The sequence below is a fragment of the Ranitomeya variabilis genome, chromosome 6 (assembly GCF_051348905.1).
Source record: "Ranitomeya variabilis isolate aRanVar5 chromosome 6, aRanVar5.hap1, whole genome shotgun sequence".
Lineage (NCBI taxonomy): Eukaryota > Metazoa > Chordata > Amphibia > Anura > Dendrobatidae > Ranitomeya > Ranitomeya variabilis.
This window is the reverse complement of record NC_135237.1, coordinates 572,210,807-572,227,423: the sequence shown is the minus strand read 5'-3', so window position 1 is coordinate 572,227,423 and position 16,617 is coordinate 572,210,807. Positions and strand designations below refer to the sequence as shown.

Below are 16,617 nucleotides of genomic sequence, written 5' to 3'. Positions count from 1 at the left end.
CAGGTTCCCTCTGCAGCTTGTTTAGTAAGCGCTATAGCTTGGCAAATAAGCGGAGACCCAAAGAAATTCGCTCAACTCTACTCACCAGATACTGATGATGGAGGTGATGGACATTCATAAGATACTGATGATGGAGGTGATGGGCGGCCACCAGATACTGATGATGGAGGCTATGGGCGGTCACCATATAATGATGATGGAGGTGATGGGCGGTCACCAGATACTGATGATGGAGGTGACGGGCGGTCACCAGATACTGATGATGGAAGTGATGGGCGGTCACCAGATACTGATAATGGAGGTGATGGGTGGTTACAGATACTGATGATGGAGGTGACGGGCGGACACCAGATACTGACGATGGAGGAGACGGGCGGTCACCAGATACTGATAATGGAGGTGACGGGCGGACACCAGATACTGACGATAGAGGAGACGGGCGGTCACCAGATACTGATGAGATTTATATTTCTCTTTTCTTTATTCAATTGCATTTTAATTTATAAAAATAAACTATTAACCCTTCTATGTATGGCAGTACTCCTACTTTTTCCTACTTTGAGAGAGTGAGAGAGAAGAAGAAAAATGAGATATTACATTCTCCGTAAATCGCATTTATAGGAGCAGGAATAGATTACTTGTATTACTATTTTCTTTACATTTCGGTGTTTTCTTCTGTAACATAATTGTAAAATATTATGTCAGATTTAGTTACTATATTATCACCATCATTGTATTACGTTACAAAGCTGCAGGAGGAGCGAGCTGTCCGGCCACTGATCCATACCACACAATGAGTCCAATGTCTCAATAATAAATGTCAATCAATAACTTATGGTATATAAGGCTGTGCAGGGAGTGGAAACGCAGCAGCAGGAGTTATGCACTGATCCGACTGGGATTCTCTGGGTTCTCACCCAAACGTAAGAGCCGAGGATATGACCATGAGCAGGAGGTTACACCATGCCCTGTGGATCCTCATCACATACATCATCCTTGTGGTAAGAAGCATTGATTATTATAAAATATCCCCTAAACATAATATCACTGAAGAGCCCACAATCCTACAACCTGGAAGTTACTGAACTCCACAACCAACCCTACGATAGTAACGACATGGCTGCAATTGGCACAAGTGTCGGCACCATCACTCTACTGTAGAAAGACAGTGCTTCGTCCAACTCCATCCACCATTAAAAGGAATCGTCTTTGTCTTTCTGTACAATTATGATGATGTAACGATTCACCAACGCGTTTTGAACATGAAGCGTTATCAATACGATTGTAGCTTCCCGCTTGTAAAGCGCACACAAGTAACATACGTGTAGTATGACTTAAACGCTGCAATAACCGCGTGCGCTGCTACATTGGGATCAATAGTGTCACAGGGTTATACTGTAACAATATCTGATAAATAAGAGAAACAATAAATGTATCGGTTTAATAAAAAACACTTGATAAAAATGCCATCATTTAGACTGTGAATTGAAGTGTATGTGATCCTGCAGCCTCTGGATTGTGCGCACAGTTCTATACATCAGGCGTTTGCATGTATTGTATAGCAAACCCACCGGTAAGTACAAAGGTAAAGCAATATATTAGTAATTGTAAGATCTCATCAGCTGTCATCTGCATTAACAGCCTCAGGTGGATTCATGGCTGTTAACAAGTTAAATGGCATTGTCGTCAATCTCTGACACCTTCATTTAACTCGCGCCAGATGGAAGTGCGTCACAAGTCATGCCCATCGGAGCCCGTGTTACTTGATTACAGGGCACTGATGGATTGTCATGGTAGTCAGGGGTCTAATGAAGACCCTCGTGCCTGTCATTGTGAATCTTCTATGAATGCCGGCGTGTGGCCGGCGTTCATAGGACATGATGATTTATACTGCACATAGCAGTCAGAAGCCCTATGTGTAGCTCAGGAAATCGGAAGATCACAGCTTCTAGTCTCCTAAGGAGAATATTGAAGCAAGTAAAATGTAGAAAAAAAATGTTTAAAAAAACATTAATAAAATTAAAAATATATGAAACTTCAAATCACCCCCCTTTTTGCAACTTTCAAAATAAAACGATTGAAAGAAAATCTAAACACATACACATATTTGGTATCGCCGAGTTCAGAATCGCCCGATCTATCAATATATACAAAGAATTTATCATATCGGTAAACGGTGTAACGAGAATTACATTTTTTTGGCCGCAGCAACATTGCAACAAAATGCAATAACAAGCGATCAAAACATTAAGGCTATGTGCACACGCTGCGGACTGGTGTGCGGATATTTCCGCACTGATTTTGATAAATCCGCAGGGCAAAAACACTGCGCTTTTCCTTTGGATTTATCGCGGATTTACTGCAGATTTACCACGGTTTTTGTGCGGATTCTACTGTGGTTTTACACCTGCGGTTTTCTATTATGGAGCAGGTGTAAAACCGCTGCGGAATCCGCACAAAGAATTGACATGCTGCTGAAAATAAACCGCTGGGTGTCCGCGCATGTGCACAGCGATTTTTATTTTCCATAGGTTAACATGGTACTGTACACCGCATGGAAAACTGCTGCGGATCCGCAGCATCAAAAACGCTGCAGATCCGCAGTAAAAACCGCAATGTGTGCACATGGCCTTAATCTGCCCCAAAATGGTATCAATTAAAACATCAGCTCGGAGACGCTACGGTTCTCAGAAAATGGAGACTTTTTTTTTTTTTTTTTACAAACTTTGGATTTTTTTTTCACCTCTTACTGTAAATTAAAAAGGCCCTACACATGTTTGGTGTCTATGAACTAGTACTGACCTGGAAAATCAAAATGGCAGCTCAGTTTTAGAATTTAGTGAACAATGTAAAAAAAAAGACTAATTCCAAGAAATGAAGGGAAGAAAAACAACTCCGCACTGCTGTAATCCGTTAGACCCTAATGCCTCTAACCTTCCTCAGCTGCTTTTGCCGCATTTAATCCCCATTGTTCATTTAGTGAACAAGGTAAAAAAAAAAAGACTATTTTGGAATTTTACTTTTTTTGCAATTTTGCCACACTTCAAATTTTTTTCCCTTTTCCAGTATGCTAGATGGTAAAACTAATGATGTCATTCAAAAGTACAACTCGTCCCACAAAAAACAAGCCCTCACATGGCCATATTGACAGAAAAATAAAAAACTTATGGCTCTGGGAAGAAGGGGAGCAAAAATCGAAAAACAGAATATCGCCTGGAGGTGAGGTGGTCAAAATGTATCACCCACTGACGACTCTCAAACTTTAATATTTTTCTATCTACAATTATGTGTCTGTCACTTCTCTCTGGAGGAATTCTGGAGCCCTGTTCTTGAGGACAGTACCGGAGTTATCCGTGCCCGTGTGTCCGTGTGCTCACGTGGCACATCAGTGGATAAATAGATACATTAGAGATTGTAGAAAATGGCGACACAATCCAGATTTATTTTATACCACTTAGATTATAAATCAATGTAGTTTGGTGTTGCTGTAATGGTACTGACCTGGAGAATCATGTTACCAGATCATTTCTATCTCATAATCAACACCAACAAAATATAACATAGAAAAACAACAGGGAAAGGCATCTCATTTTTATCACCATTTCCTGTTATTTTTTAAGCACATTTTATTGTAAAACGGATGGTGTCATTCAAAACTACGACCACCCATTTAATAACGACCGGACCCGGTACCGAGTACCCCACCGGCCTGCTGGGCGTTCCACATGTATTACGGTAAGGGAAGAGGCTGAGAAGCTTTGAAGACTTCTAAGGGATCTTACTAAAAAAAATGTCCACTCATGTGTGAATTTTGCCATAAAAGAAACTAATACCATTTTATTACCATCTTCAGTTTTCCTTAACCATTGACCAGCAGCTTCTTGTTTCTATTCAGGTTATATTCCAGCTGCCCGTGAATATATTCCAAGCTCGATGTCAAACAGCCTCCAAGATGTCTTTATATACAGCACAAGGACTGAAAGCCTCACCTGATCCAGATCACGACGAGCTGCAGAGACTGATGAAACTCATTGAATGGCCTGAGGCCCCCAACAGAATCGACTTCATGTCTTCCACAAGTCCGAAAACCACATATTATGAATTTCTGCATCCACAAGATACCTACCATGTGGGAGATCAGATAACTGTGCACATTTTGGCTCGGGATCATTATGGTCGACCAAAAACCTATGGAGGAGATTATTTCCAGGCCAAGCTGCACTCACTGAAATTAAAAGCTGGAGTGACGGGCGCAGTCACCGACCACAGAAATGGCAGCTATTCCGCCACGTTCCTCCTGCTCTGGCCGGGGGACGCTGAGGTTTACATTGCCCTTGTACATTCCAGTGAAGCCATTTCCATTCTGAGGAAGAAGAGACATTCACGGCCTGACAAGGTAAAAGCAGAAGGTTTTGCTCATGCTAGGTGTATGATAAATTAGGCTACGTTCACACTAGCATTGTGCGCCGTTGCATCGGCGAAGCAACGCACAACGCACGCAAAAACGCATCAAAACGCACGCAAAAACGCTGCGTTTTGCGACGCATGCGTCGGTTTTTGCCGAAAATCGGACGCAAGAAAAATGCAACTTGTTGCGTTTTCTTGGTCCGACGCTTGCGGCAAAAAAGACGCATGTGTTGCACAACGCAACAAAAAAAACCGCATGCGTCCCCCATGTTAAGTATAGGGGCGCATGACGCATGCGTCGCCGCTGCGTCGCCGACGCAAACCCGACGCACATTAGCTTAACGCTAATGTGAACGTAGCTTATTCTGTTGGCAGCTGGTGATAGAAAGCCGATAGCTGTGCTGTCATGAGTATGTGTATGAATATTGTACACCAAGGAAAGCTGATTGTGGGGGTTTTGGGTGCTGGACTCACACCAATCTGATATAGATGAGCAAAAAGATTCTCAGCCCCACAAGGTAAAATCAGAAGTTTTTGTTCTTTTTGTGTCTGGATCATAAATGACACTGGATGCAGCCGGTGATTGAGAGATGGTAGCGGTGCTGTCATAAAAAATCTGATTGGAGGAATGCCGAGTGTCTGAACCCCAACAATCTAATATTGATGACCAAGATGGGAAATAGATTCTTCACCAATAAACAAAAAGCAGAAGTTTTTGTTCCATTAGTGTGGATCATAAATTATTGTGGTGGCGACTGATGATGGAGTATGTTGGATTCCTAAACTATAAAGCGTTTGAGTCCTACTGATAGGAAATGAGAGATGGTCACCTCCTGAGCTCAAATCTGAGCCTGTCTCTGAACTCCCCTAATGCCCTAAGTGGGTCCTTCTCCCCCACCACTGTCAGGAACCTTGTCTTTACCTGTTACCTTGCACTGCCCTGGCTAGTGCACTGGCCAGCAAGGGCACTAGCCTCACCACTGCAGATAATACAACACAGGGGACAGTGACAAACACGAGACAGACGCGGTAAAAACACCAAACTTAGCTTAACAACATTCTCTGCTGCAAAGCACCACTCAGCAGAAGAAATCACATGGACAAACTCCCCAAAACCAGCAGATTGACCACTGCAGCCAGAGAGCTCCTTATTCCAGGCTTGGTCAAAATAGATTGCTCTATCATCGACAGTCAGCTGATACATCAGGTGACTATTTAAAGGATGGTGGGAGTGATCACCACCCACATCAGTTAACCTAGCATCTCTGCAATTTCAATACACAGCCAGCAAGGGAAACTGACATTAACCCCTGCTGGCCTGAAAGGAAAAAAGCCACATTTAAATCATAGTGGAACCAGAGCTGCCACGCATCCAAAAATGGATTGTGACACTAAAACTAAGGAAGAGGGAAGTGGGGACCCCTAGGCAGATCTAAAGTCACGCTGTCTGCCCTAAACATCCCTATATAGGTTCTGCACCTATTCCCGAGCAGGAACCTAATCCTTGCCTGAGCTTGGCAATAAGCTGGGATAGACAAACAAGGGGAACATTTATCTTCAGTAGACTCAGAGAGATAACACAGATGTCCTCCAACAACAACAAAGAGGATTATAGCCGACTGCTATAGCTCCAAGCCCTAACAGGGGAAAATGGTCTATAAACATTAAGGGTATCGTCTCACAGTGGCACTTTTGTCGCTACGACGGTACGATCCGTGACGTTCCAGCGATATACATACGTCATTGGATCGGTATGTGTGACACCGATCCAACGATGCGTTTGCTTGTAACCAGGGTAAACATCAGGTTACTAAGCGCAGGGCCACGCTTAGTAACCCGATGTTTACCCTGGTTACCGTCGTAAATGTAAAAAAAACAAACAGTACATACTCACATTCCGGTGACGTCACCGCTGTGATCTGCTTTCACTTTACGGCCGGCAGTCAGTCAGTGCGGGAAGCAGACGGCAAGGGACCTGACGGACACCGGAATGTGAGTATGTACTGTTTGGTTTTTTTTACATTTACGATGGTAACCAGGGTAAACATCGGGTTACTAAGCGCGGCCCTGCGCCTATTGAGGTTTGATGTGGAACCACTAGACCACGGTCCGGGAGGCTCCGAAGGGGGGCATTACTGCGTGAGCCCCAGACACCCGTAGTAAGTCCCCTCAAACAGGGACAGAGTGCTATCTCCAGTTAGACCACGAACTCGTGGCGGTTGTCCCAGCGGAACAGACGGACCAGCAGAGTTAGCGGATGCAGCAGAGCTGGCCGGGTGCTTGAATAGTAGCTGGTACCGGGAGTACTGGCGAAGACCAGAAGAGCGGCTGGCAGACTGGCGGGACTAGATGGGTCCAGCGTAGACAGTGCGGATGCAGTCCAGATAAACCGGGTAACCGGTTGCAGAGGCTCTGTGGAGACAGACAGAGTAAGCAGAGTACTTGGCAGGTATTTCAGAAACTGAAACGCATGTTAACAGGAACCGGAAGTAAGCAACAGTGGATACTTGTTGCTCCGGTGCCCTCCCTAATGTGGAGGAGCTAGAAATAGTAACCTGCCACACGCTATTGGTTAGAGGCAACTTTTGTAAAATGCACACTGTCTCTTTAAGAGACCGGGAGCGAGCGCGTGTGCGACCTAAGAACCCTGCCTGGGAACCTGCTGGCCGCACGCCAGGAAGCAGAAGAGGAAGGAGGGACAGGAGCAGCATTAAGACAGCGTGAAGCCAGCACAGAGCTGGAGTCCCGTCGGGGACCCCTAGGAGGTACAGGAAACAGACCGGGTGTAACGGTATCCCCCTCTTTACGCCCCCTCTTTTTCAAGCTTGCGTAGAATTTTTTCAGAACAAGAGGAGCTCAGATATTCTTTCTAGGCTCCCATGACCTCTCCTCAGGACCGAAGCCCCTCCAATACACCAAAAATTAGATCTTACCCCTTATCCTTTTAGTGGCCATGATATTCTCTACCTCAAAAACAAGTACCCCTAGGAGGTACAAGAAAAGGACCGGGTGTAACAGTGTCCAATTCACTGGGTCAGAAATGTCGGTGCACACCGAAGGAAAAACAAGATTTGAAAGTAGCACTGCCTCCACAGGGAGAAGGATTTAAAAATATATTTGGAGCTGGATATGGACCTTCATCAGCTGCGAAACGTGTTGTGTGCATTTCTTTCACATTCTGTTTTTACTTTTGTGTGCACTGCTTTATCCGACCCACTGTTACATATCATACTGTACATTCCGTTCAGTTATATCTTTACCTACTTTGAGCGTAATGGGGTTGTTTACTTGTTCAAAAGTATTGAAGCATGGTTACATGCTCCCCTGCCTTTCCTCTCCTAGAAATATCTAGGTTTCTTCACTGATTTCCCTCTTTCCTTCTTTAATGGGGATGAGCATTTGACCATCAAGAGGTGCTGTTGTTGTCCTTTGGAGATGTGACTGCTGTAGCAATTCACTGGTTTCTCAATGATTGGCTTTGGCGATCACATATTCATCCCTGCCAGAAGAGAAAGCAATTAGACCATTCGGGAATCTGCTAGGAGAATGGCAGGAGATCAGTAGGTACTTTTTATTTTTAGGACCATGATTGGCCACTTTACACATAATATGGAGTGGATAGACACTTTTAACTGTGTGCAGATTTGGGATTTCATCTGAATAAGTTGACATTCACTATTGGTCTTTGTAAGTCGCCATCTTGGATGACAGTGCCATATCTTTTAATGACCAAATATTACTCTCTCTGCCATGGTCTGTAGTTTCTTGTGGACTTCCATTGGCGGGGTGCAGATCTTTCAGTTGGCATGAACAAATTCTCCTCTCGGGCCTTCAAAAAGAATGGAAAAAAATCCAACATGGCAGATCAACAATTCAAAAGAAGGGTTTTAAACAATGGGCTTCAAAATAAGCAACTTTGATTGTTTTTCTTGTCAGATTCACTACCACGGATATTTCAGCCATAACGGGAGCAGCGTGATGGTGGAGTGTAATGTGCTGCCTCCAGGACCAGATGTGTGCACATACCGTGACTCCAGACAATCCAACAAGGAGTGGTTCTGCACCCGGCCAGAAGGCTTTCCCTGCAATGCCTACCGAGAGCATTCAGCCGGGGACAGGTCCCCAATACTCAATGCCACCGAGCAGCTATTTTTGCACAGGTAAATTCTATTAAAAAAAAGAAAAGAAAGTGACCCGCAGCTCCCAACACAATGAATTAAAGGGAACCTGTCACCAGGTTTGTGCATAGTAACCTACACACAGTGTCAGGTCAGCGCCGTTATACAGAATAGAATGATACCTTAGTTGATGAAATCCGTCTTGTGGCTGTTTCTTAATCTATATTTTCAGTTTTGTGTTAATGATATGCTCACGTCCTATGGTGGGGTTGGTTTATGTGGTGCTCTGATTAGGTATTCATATTGCAGACTGCTGACAGGTCAATTACTTTTTTTTCACCTCGCTCAAGTAAATCTGCAAAAGGGAACAAGGGCACAGTACACATGCTGCCACCGCCTTGTCCCTCCTTGGGTCGCAGTTTTCACCTGCTGCCACTTGGCCGAGTAGGGATTTGGTAGGCCACCTAGTTACGCCCCTCCAGGCTTTCAGAGGGATATGGCACAGTGGTTCTGGATCGCCACCCAGACGCAGGGCAGTGGGGTACTCGGTACCGGGTCGCTCTGTCTCGGTTCTGGGGATGTCACGGTGGCCCGACCCAGTCCGTGGCCCTGCTAAGGGGCGCCCAATTAAAGGTGTAGTTTGTCAAGTGTTCGTGACGCCACCTGTGGTGTTCGGTCATGATGACCGACGCTGCTTAGGGGTCCGCTGGGGTGATGTTATGGCAGCTAGATGGTATACCTTCCCACAGGTGAAGTATGTCCCCAGGGCTTCCCAGTAAGGTTGATGGCGATGGTGTAGGTCGCAGTAAATAATGAGGACACAAGGTTGCAGTCTCTTTACCTTTTACTGAAGACTTCAGCGTCCACAATCCAGAGCACTGCTAACAGGGCTGGCTGAGACCGGCCGGTCCGAAGGCACATCCAGAGTTCTCTTATCCAGGTGGAAATCAGTAGCCTTCCTACTAGCGCCTGTGTGTTGTAGTACTTCCCTGCTGAGCACCACGGGATAGTCCTCACAACTGTCGTGTATGTTTCTGTTTCTCTCTCTCCGTCCCCCAGATGGTATGGATAGGATGCACCCGTATGACGGGGTAGGCCTGGAGCTATTTTATAGGGACCCCAGTGACGCCCCTCTCCCACAATTTGCCTCCGTTGTCTTCATTAGGTTAAATGTTGGGCAGCCAACTTGGAATTAACTGTCCTGCCGTTGTTTGAAGTAATGCGTAGAGCCTATTACTCCCTCGGTGTTCCGGCCACCGGCTACGCACCTCAGAAGGATGTTGCCGATCTTAAGGCAGGACTCCTCCTGGTATTATCGCCTTTTTGCTGTGATCTTGTTTCTCACTTCTCTACAATATACTTTGCTTCTTGTCCTTTCTTAGGATGCTGCCGCAATGAGGTGCAGGCGCAGCTCCGTAATGCTCTATCTCTTGCTAAGTCTCTGTCAGGATCCCACCCCTGACAGGGACCTCTGTCTGCAGCTCAGATGTTCCTCCTTCTCCCCCTGTCTGCCTGACAGGTCTTCTCTGGGTCTCACCCAGTCAGCTTCTCTCTAACTTCCTATCCAACCCCCAGTTTTACCCGAGTGTGAGGAGTGGCCTAATAGATAGAACCCTTTGCTCCCCCTGGTGGCCGGAGTGTGAAGTGCTCCCCCTGGTGGCCAGGTGAACTCCTTTAGTGCCATTAGATGTAACATCACTCCCCCTGGTGGAAGAGCGACATTACTGCAACGACCAGGACTCTGGGGCGCTGCAGTTCCACCACCTTGCCCGTGACAGTCTCCATCTGCTGGGTTGGCTGTATTGGAAGAGGTGTCGGTCCCCGCTATACTAGTTCTACTTTGTTGCAATTGATGCCACGTTGTTGGTGTCTGCCACGAATTTTTGTAAATGTGTAGAATCCTGGTTGGGTGTGTTGCCTGTAACAGTAGGCCTCCATGACCATCAGGTCTCCACTTCCTTTGAGACAACTACTCATGTTACTCTCCTTAGATTTTTCTAACAATAGTATTCTATGAAACTGATATTTGTGCCACCTGAGTGTGACTGAGCATGAAAGCAGGTAGCGGTGTTGCATGTGATGTCTGGGCTCCTAGTACAGGAGACCTACACCGATCCCTCACCCACCTCATCTTACTGTGACTTTCAATTCAAAGCTATAAATGCTGTCACAGACGCCGATATCTCATGCCTTGGTGATTTCTGCAGTGCCATGCTACAATTTGTACTGTGGGTAAATTGAGTCCACTTTCCTGCTGTCTGTCCCTCATTTGATGTATTTTGGCAGCTTTTGGGGTCATTTGAAGGTGTTGTGCATGTGTTTGTTTTTGCCTCCCATTCACTTGACCTTGACGTGTTCGGCTATGTTCAGCGAATATTCCACAAATAAACCGGCGAATATTGCAAGTTCAGAGATCATAATCCGAATCAAATATTGAAATATTTGCTCATCTGTAGTCATTATATATCCAGAATATGAAGAAAGGAATTTGTATAACCTCAGGAACATCATCTAATAGGTCTCAAAGATTATTACCATATGTCCTTTTGTCCTTACAGGTCGGTCACCGATCAGATGATTTCATCAACTCTTACAAAATTGAGCATACTTCCCCAGACCTCCAGCATGGGTGAGAACAATCGGGAGTGAGAACAATCTTGGATATATTACTTCTGGTTACATTAGTCACATTGTAAATTGTTGCAGATAACAGAGGCATATGTAGGCCAGGACTCCCCATTCCAGACCCATCAGGCTATTACTATAAAGACATGTGGCAGGCTCGTGTCTGCAGGAACAGACTTTTTCCTACTCCTTCCAATGTCACTTCCTGTCTGAAGGGAAAAGTTATCTACATGTTCGGAGATTCAACCCTTCGGCAATGGTGGGAATACCTGGTGAATTTCGTCCCATGTGAGTAAAAGTTTACTATTATTATTATAATTGATGAGATATCTGTAATATACTGGACACAGAAGTGACCCCTGCGCAAGAACAATATTTGGGCCATCTGTAGTCCAATACCTCTTCATCCTGCACAATTCCATCTGCTGTGAAGGTGGTAGTCGCTCTCTTATCTCTTGGGCCCCTGTGAGGCTGCATCAATTGCTCCAATAATATGTTGGCCCTTGGATCAATATACTTCTCGATCACCACAATATTGAAATCTCCAGAATCATTCTTCAGCAATTGGTAACTCTATTTTAGCAATTTAAGGGTTGTCCAGCCCCTGTTAATCTAGCATTTATGACTAGTGATGATCGAATAGTGAAATATTCCGATTCGGGAAAACCGACATGAATAATTTCTAATATCCGTGTATTCGTACCGAATAATGAATCCCATGCAAGTGATTGGGAAAGCCGAATATGTTTCTGCTGGACTCAACAAACAGGTCTGGGGGCCTGAGAAAAAAGCTGAAAGCTGAAGCGCAGCATCATTCACCAGCGGTCACATCATCACTGCCATTTTCCTATGGTTCAGCATGGCCTCGATGATGTGAAAGCTGGTGAATGATGCTGCGCTCTCAGCAGCTCATTCACCAATGGTTTTCAGCTGTGATGGTCGCATATTGGCACCGTCCTGGTTCAAATCTATGTAGCCCCCAGACATGGATTACGGCATGGGACAGAACGACGAACAGGAATGGCATATTGTTGTTTTTTTATTTTATTTTCATTACAGGAGATTGAGGGTGTTGGGGAATAGGCATTTCAGTAAGTATGGTTTAATTTAGAGTATTAAAGGAGTCTGTGTCATTTTTTCAAATAAAGGATTTTACTCTGGCTGTGTCTTTATTTAACATATAACTATAGGATTAGTAATGGAGTGGTGTCTTATAGACACCTCTCCATTACTAAGCTGTGGGCTTGATGTCACCTGACAATACTAAGGTGACATCAACCCCACAAATATTAACCCACTTGCCACCGCTACAGGGCAAATAAGAACAGCCGGGCAAAGTGCCAGAAAAGATGCATCTAATAGATATTCCTTTTCTGGGCAGCTGCAGACTGCAGTGTTTAGGCTGGGGAGGCTATATCAATGGGAATACCAGCCCCCAACTGTGAGCTTTAGCAAGGCTGGTTGTCAAAAATGGGTGGGACCCCATGCCATTTTTTTTATTATTTATTTAAATAATTTAAAAATACAGCATGGGGACCCCTCTATTTTTGATAACCAACCTTGCAGAAGCTGACAGCTCAGGGTTGCAGGCCCCAGCTGTGAGTTTTGCCTGCTTGGTTCAAAAAATAGTAAGGAACCCAAGTCGAGTTTTTCATTCATTTATTTCATTAGATTGCAGGTGGCGGCTGAGGAATACCCCGATCATACGATCCTGCTGTCACTGTTATTAAAAGCAGCAGGTGTCGAATGATGGGGGTAAGAGTCCCAAAAGCCCACACCTGCTGTCATCTTTCAGACTTTAAGATAGCGCTCATCATAGAGATGCATCATCAGAGCCATCTTCAGCATCTGCCGCCAGAGAACAGCGCTTCTTGTAATGCTTCTTCCTTGGCGGCTGTTCATGTGATACGGATGCGGCACACAGATGGCATCTATATGCGGTAAGTGTTTACACGGACCTATTGACTTGAATAGGTCTATGTGATCCGTGTAGCCGCACAAAAACGGACATGTCGATATGTGTGTCACTCGGACACACGGTCCATGAAAAACACATATGTGTGTAAGGAGGTGGCCGGTCCCCTCAGTTGCACCCTCTCCTTCTTTCGCGTCACCCTCGTGCATCTTATGTGTTTTGCACCATAACAGTATGAGACAGTATGAGATCCCCTTTAAGTACTGTTGTTAGATCTGGGAAAGCAACCGTTAAACTGGTGGGCTGGGCCAGCAGCAGCGAGACTGGACTTGCAGCCATGAGGGGAGAGGAAACTAATGCTTCCTCAGAACTGCCCAGATATGTTGGACAGGGCAGATGTGCTTCACAGACGGGGCACTGCCAGACCCCCCGACGGGAGAGGTCCGTTGCCCCGGACTGCAAGGTCTCCAGGGACTCAGGAGGGGTTCCGAAGACTACAAGGCTATGGACTGCAACACAGGCCTCAGGATTCCAAGGGGTTCAAACTTCTGAAGGAGTTATCCCCAGCGTGTGGAATTCCACTAAACTTTGGCTGCTGCAACTGCTGTGGGTGCGGCTGGACAGCGTGACAGGGAGACAATAGGAAAACCAGTGTTGCACTTGTGCCTTATTTCCTCATCACTAGTCAATAAAAAGTTATTTTCCCTGTTGGACAACGGCCGCATTCCGACTCTTATTTGTCTGGACAGCTGTGACCAAAGGAGGAGGTCATCTGTGGAGAAAGAACTGTGTTGGTCCCATCTGTCTATGTGCAAGGGACCGGGGGTTCTGTCTGATAGTGTGCTCAATGGACTCTGCTAATGAACTGTTCCTCTAAATAGTTCAGCCACAGTTACCCAACCTGAACTGGACATGGTAGCTGAGTATTGTGTCTGTGCATCTGCAGGTTGGGGGCAGGAGGCATCAGCGTCTCCTTCCTGGACAGCAGATTGGGAAGGACGTAACACAGGGGAATGGCCAGTGGTTTTACCCTCAGACAGATTTTGTACCCAGGCGTTCCACCCAACTACTGGGGTGCTGCGTATGTGAGCAGTATATGGCGTATGCTAACAGAGGTATTAATGTCGAATTTCCCTTTATAAAGGGATGTGTGGATAAGATTTTCGAAATAGCAGCATATATATAGAGCATGTTTCACTAATCATACTATTATTCTGTATAAGGCTGAAACCCGAAGAAGTGTGTGGAGCATATAAATGCATTGATGTTCCACAAAGTACAAGTGCAGACCCAAAAATCAATATCAGACTACCAGATAGATACGCGCTTAAAGAGACCGTAAGACGGGCAACACAATAATAAAAGTATAATAATCGAATATATAGAGATTGAAAGTAGAAATTTGACCTTTGAACAATGTACAAAGGTTTCCAAAAATTACCTCAAGAGGTCTGTATCAGACACACTGAAAGAGACCGTAATGTGGACCTCACAATACATTTAGCCGTTATTACAAGAGGTAGAGATAGAGAGCACATGTTTCACCATTGCACAATGTGCAAAGGTTTAAAAAAATTAGCCAAGGGGGTCTATATCATACATGCTGAAAGACGCACAATACACTTAGCAGTTATTATTTCAAGAGGTAGAGAGTAGAGATGAGCGAATATTTCAATGTTCGGTTCGGATTACTATCACCGAATTTGCAATATTCGCTGGTTTATTTGTTGAATAGTCTCCAAACATAACAGAACGCCATTCAAGGCAATGGGAGACAAAATCAAATGCATGCACAACACCTTCAAGCCCAAAAGCTGCCAAAACACATCAAATGAGGGACAGACACCAGGAAAGTGGCCTCAATTCACCCACAGTACAAGTTGTAGCATGGAACTGCAGCCATCAGCTAGGCATGAGGTATCGGGGTCTGGGACAGCATCTACAGCTTTCAATTGAACGTCACAGTAAGACGAGGTGGGTGAGGGATCGGTGTAGGCCTCCTGTAATGGTGTAACACAGGTAATCAGATGCAGTGACACAAAAGCACAGAGCAGGGGTTAACAATTATTTTATCAATACAGGAACAGCCTCCTCAGCAACAGGAAATAAACGAATAAAGGATGAGGGGAAAACAAGGGGAAGCAGTCATTCAGAATGGCAGTCTATATAGCATTAGTCCGTTGTCCGTTTCTCCTCCTGAGTCAGATGGTTGGTCGACTGCCAGCTGTCCTCACTTCTGGTGGCAGCGGGAGGTCACCGGTCTTACCCACTGAGCCCCTAGTCCGTTATGCTGCAGCTTCACAAAGGAATATTCACCTCAATCCTCCACTCGGCATGCCCTCACTGTGCGCGGCCAAGATCGCCACTATGAGGCCTATCCATCCCCGCAGCTCAGCACCTCTCCTCTCTGACTCCTCTCTCTGGTGGAAAGCCCCTCTCTTTTCCCACACAGACCCTTTTATATCTTCCTGGCTCACCACACCCCTTCTGCACTGGTTCAAGGTTTGCTCTGTCCCCAATCTCCTTCCTCCCTGCAACAGAAGATTTGGCCCCAGCAGTTCCGGACCCGGTGCCCTGTCAGCACCCACAGACCGGTCTTCCCTCCTACACCCCCATTCTCCTTTAACTCACCACTCCATAGGTGAGGGTTTCTTCACCACATGTTCACATTCATTCACTTCCTGGACGATCCATTGACCGATGAATTGATCTTGCTCATGACGAGTGGGAGGCACTCCAGCATCGTCCGCTCTCATTGGTATAATCCGGGTTGACTGATAGGAGTTGGGAAGCTACTCTGATCCGATGGGCCTGTCACTCTGGTGACTTTAAACATTGGTGCTTCAGCATTCACTTCCCTGGGAGTGACAGGCAGCAAATTGTTGAGGTCTGGGGGCGAGACTGGCATCTCTTCTTCATCAAATTCAAGAACTGGGTGCCTTGTTAGTTTTCTGCAATTCTCCTCCATCCTCGGGCCCTTTCGACAGGAAGGGCCGCAACATGCAACAATGAACTACCCGGGTGGGCGCTCCTTCCGCCCGTTAAGGTTGGACTTCATACAATGGCCTGTCAGATCCGACTCGTCATATTACTCGATGTGGGATCCGCTCCCATCGGCTTTCCAGCTTTACTTGGGACCGCTTGTTCCAGACCAACACCCAGTCCCGATCTCAGAGCTGTCCCTCGAATTGATGACGCTTCATGATTAGTAATGAGCGAACATGCTTAGTAATGCTCGTTACTCGCCCGAGTATCGCTGTACTCACGCTACTCGGTGAGTGCCAAACATTTCCGGGATTGCTCAGCGGGAGCTCGGGTCCCCATCCTGCATGTTTGGTGCTCTTTAGAGAGCCAATCAACATGCAGGGATTGTCTGCAACGCACTGTAATGCCGCAGCCATGTTGGTTGTGGTATTACAGTGATTGGCTGGCCGCACAGCGTCATCAGGTCTATAAGAGACCGGACGCCACCCTGCTTGTCGCATTCAGCTCCAGATTCAGACAATGTAGGGAGAGGTGCTGCCAAGATAAGGTTACATTTGGGGGTTTATC

At 45.8% G+C, this 16,617-nt stretch overlaps 1 protein-coding gene across 1 annotated transcript in view; it reads left to right on the top strand.

The window, feature by feature from the left end:
• The first annotated feature begins 832 nt into the window (after positions 1-832).
• The window catches only part of LOC143783137 (NXPE family member 3-like), a 56,495-nt gene continuing 40,710 nt past the window's right edge, over positions 833-16,617 (top strand). Inside the window, exons 1-5 of the mRNA XM_077271445.1 lie at positions 833-1,001; positions 3,896-4,396; positions 8,344-8,567; positions 11,084-11,154; positions 11,232-11,438. Coding sequence (XP_077127560.1) covers positions 939-1,001; positions 3,896-4,396; positions 8,344-8,567; positions 11,084-11,154; positions 11,232-11,438 — 1,066 coding nt within the window. The 5' untranslated portion in view covers positions 833-938. The remainder of the gene's footprint in view (positions 1,002-3,895; positions 4,397-8,343; positions 8,568-11,083; positions 11,155-11,231; positions 11,439-16,617) is intronic.